The sequence below is a fragment of the Antrostomus carolinensis genome, unplaced genomic scaffold, assembly GCF_000700745.2.
Source record: "Antrostomus carolinensis isolate BGI_N321 unplaced genomic scaffold, ASM70074v2 scaffold26507, whole genome shotgun sequence".
In the NCBI taxonomy this organism is placed as follows: Eukaryota; Metazoa; Chordata; class Aves; order Caprimulgiformes; family Caprimulgidae; genus Antrostomus; species Antrostomus carolinensis.
The window spans coordinates 1-2,188 of record NW_010327019.1 but is presented as its reverse complement, the minus strand read 5'-3'; the positions used below and the strand labels follow the sequence as shown (position 1 = coordinate 2,188).

Below are 2,188 nucleotides of genomic sequence, written 5' to 3'. Positions count from 1 at the left end.
CACCAGGCCTGGCTGGAGAGCCATCAGGGACAAAGGATGGACTTCATTGACCTTCTCCTGCTCGCTAAGGTAGCATTGGGGTGAGGTGGTGGTGGCCATGGGGAGGGTTGGCCATAGAGTGGTGTCCATAGTAGCATGGCGGTGGCCAAGGGGATGGTGGTGGTCATGGGAAAGGTTGGCTGTAGAGTGGTGGCCATAGCAGCATGGTGGTGGCCATGGGGATGGTGACAGCCATGGGGAGGGTTGGCCATAGACCGGTAGCCCCTTGGCTGCCACGTTCACCTTTGCAGGATGAGGATGGCAACAGCTTGTCGGATGAGGACATCTCGGCCGAGGCTGACACCTTCATGTTTGAGGGTGAGCCACCAGGTGCCATCTGGGGGGGGGACACCTCACACATCCCCTCACTCACCCATTGTCCCTGCAGGTCATGACACGACAGCCAGTGGCTTGGCATGGTTGCTCTACAACCTGGCCCGTCACCCGCACTACCAGGAGAGGTGCCGGCAGGAGGTCCGTGAGCTCCTCAAAGGCCGGGATGTGGAGGAGATTGAATGGTGAGAGGTCCTCAGTGTCATCCCCTGGTCACCCAGCTTGGGGGACTCTGGTGCCACCATCCCTTGCTCACAGGGAGGACCTGTCCCACCTGCCCTTCACCACCATGTGCATCAAGGAGAGCCTTCGCCTGCATCCCCCCGTCACCGCCGTGTCCCGGCGCTGCACCGAGGACATCGCCCTTCGTGATGGACGTGTCATCCCCAAGGGTGCGGCTTCCCCAGGGTGCAAAGTGTCCCCAGTGTCACTGTCCTTACTTGTTCCCTGTCCCTAAGGTGGCCATTTTCATCCCACCAGAGATCATCTGCCTGATGAGCATCTACGGGACCCACCACAACCCAGACATCTGGCCTGAGCCCCAGGTAGAGCCACTTGGCCCTGGTGGCATGAACATGGGACAGTGGGATGTCCTTGTCACCATGGGCAGAGACAACCGTGTCTCTACGGTGTGATGTGTCCATGTCACTCCAGGTCTACAACCCACTGAGGTTCAGCCCGGAGAACAGCCAGGGTCGGTCCCCGTTGGCCTTCATCCCCTTCTCCGCCGGTCCCAGGTAAGCCGTGGTGGGGACGCTCGAGTCCCCACTTGTCACCTGCCCAGCCTGGTTGGGTTCAAGGTGGGGCTGTTGTCCCCTGAGCTGTGACGTTTGGGCATCACGGGGACAACGCCAACCCCATGCCTCGGTGAGGTTCCACCATCTGCTCCACCACCCGGATGGTGGTGGTGAGGGATATCTGCTGTCCCCTGTGTCCCTCCCGTGGAGGTGACAGAGGGGGACGTGGTGGCAGGAACTGCATCGGGCAGAGCTTCGCCATGGCTGAGCTGAAGGTGGTGGCAGCGTTGACGGTGGCACACTTTGTCATCCGGTTGGACGAGGAGAGGCCACCACGGCGCAAGCCCGAGCTCATCCTCCGCACCGAGGACGGGCTCTGGCTGCTGCTGGAGCCACTGCCAGAGGTGGCCTGAAGGACACAGGGTCACAGGGGACATCCCACATGGTAGATGTCCCACTTGAGAGAGAAGTGAATAAATGGTGACACAGAGGGGACAGTGGCGTGGTGGTGTGGTGGGGGATGGAGTAGGGTGGTGGGGTTGTTGGGGACGTGTCACCTCATGGCATGGACATATCCCTCTGTGCCACATGTGACTGCCCTGGCGTGTTCCCGGGGCCACATGTCACCACCCATGGCTGTGTCCCCCCATGCCACATGTCACCATCCATTGACATGTCCTGGGCCACACGTCACCACCCATGGCTGTGTCCCCCCATGCCACATGTCACCATCCATTGACATGTCCTGGGCCACACGTCACCACCCATGGCTGTGTCCCCCCATGCCACATGTCACCATCCATTGACATGTCCTGGGCCACACGTCACCACCCATGGCTGTGTCCCCCCATGCCACATGTCACCATCCATTGACATGTCCTGGGCCACACGTCACCACCCATGGCTGTGTCCCCCCATGCCACATGTTACCACCCATGGCTGTGTCCTCCATGGACACATCCCCAGATGCCACATGTCACCGTCCTGGCACAGGCTGGGGGGGGCGCAGCGACAACGCTAAGTGAGCGGGCGGAGCCACGGTCAGCCAATAGGCGGGACCATGATCAATCAGTGGGCGG

The 2,188-nt window shown here is 61.1% G+C and overlaps 1 protein-coding gene across 1 annotated transcript; it reads left to right on the top strand.

Moving 5' to 3' along the window:
- Positions 1–6: 6 nt before the first annotated feature.
- Positions 7–1,537, top strand: LOC104527937 (cytochrome P450 4F22-like; the record flags this gene model as incomplete). Its single annotated transcript, XM_029085911.1, has 7 exons — positions 7–69; positions 291–357; positions 428–557; positions 631–764; positions 853–917; positions 1,027–1,109; positions 1,345–1,537. Coding segments are annotated over 7 exons (720 nt in total), but the record flags the coding sequence as incomplete, so codon positions are not given.
- Positions 1,538–2,188: the final 651 nt, after the last annotated feature.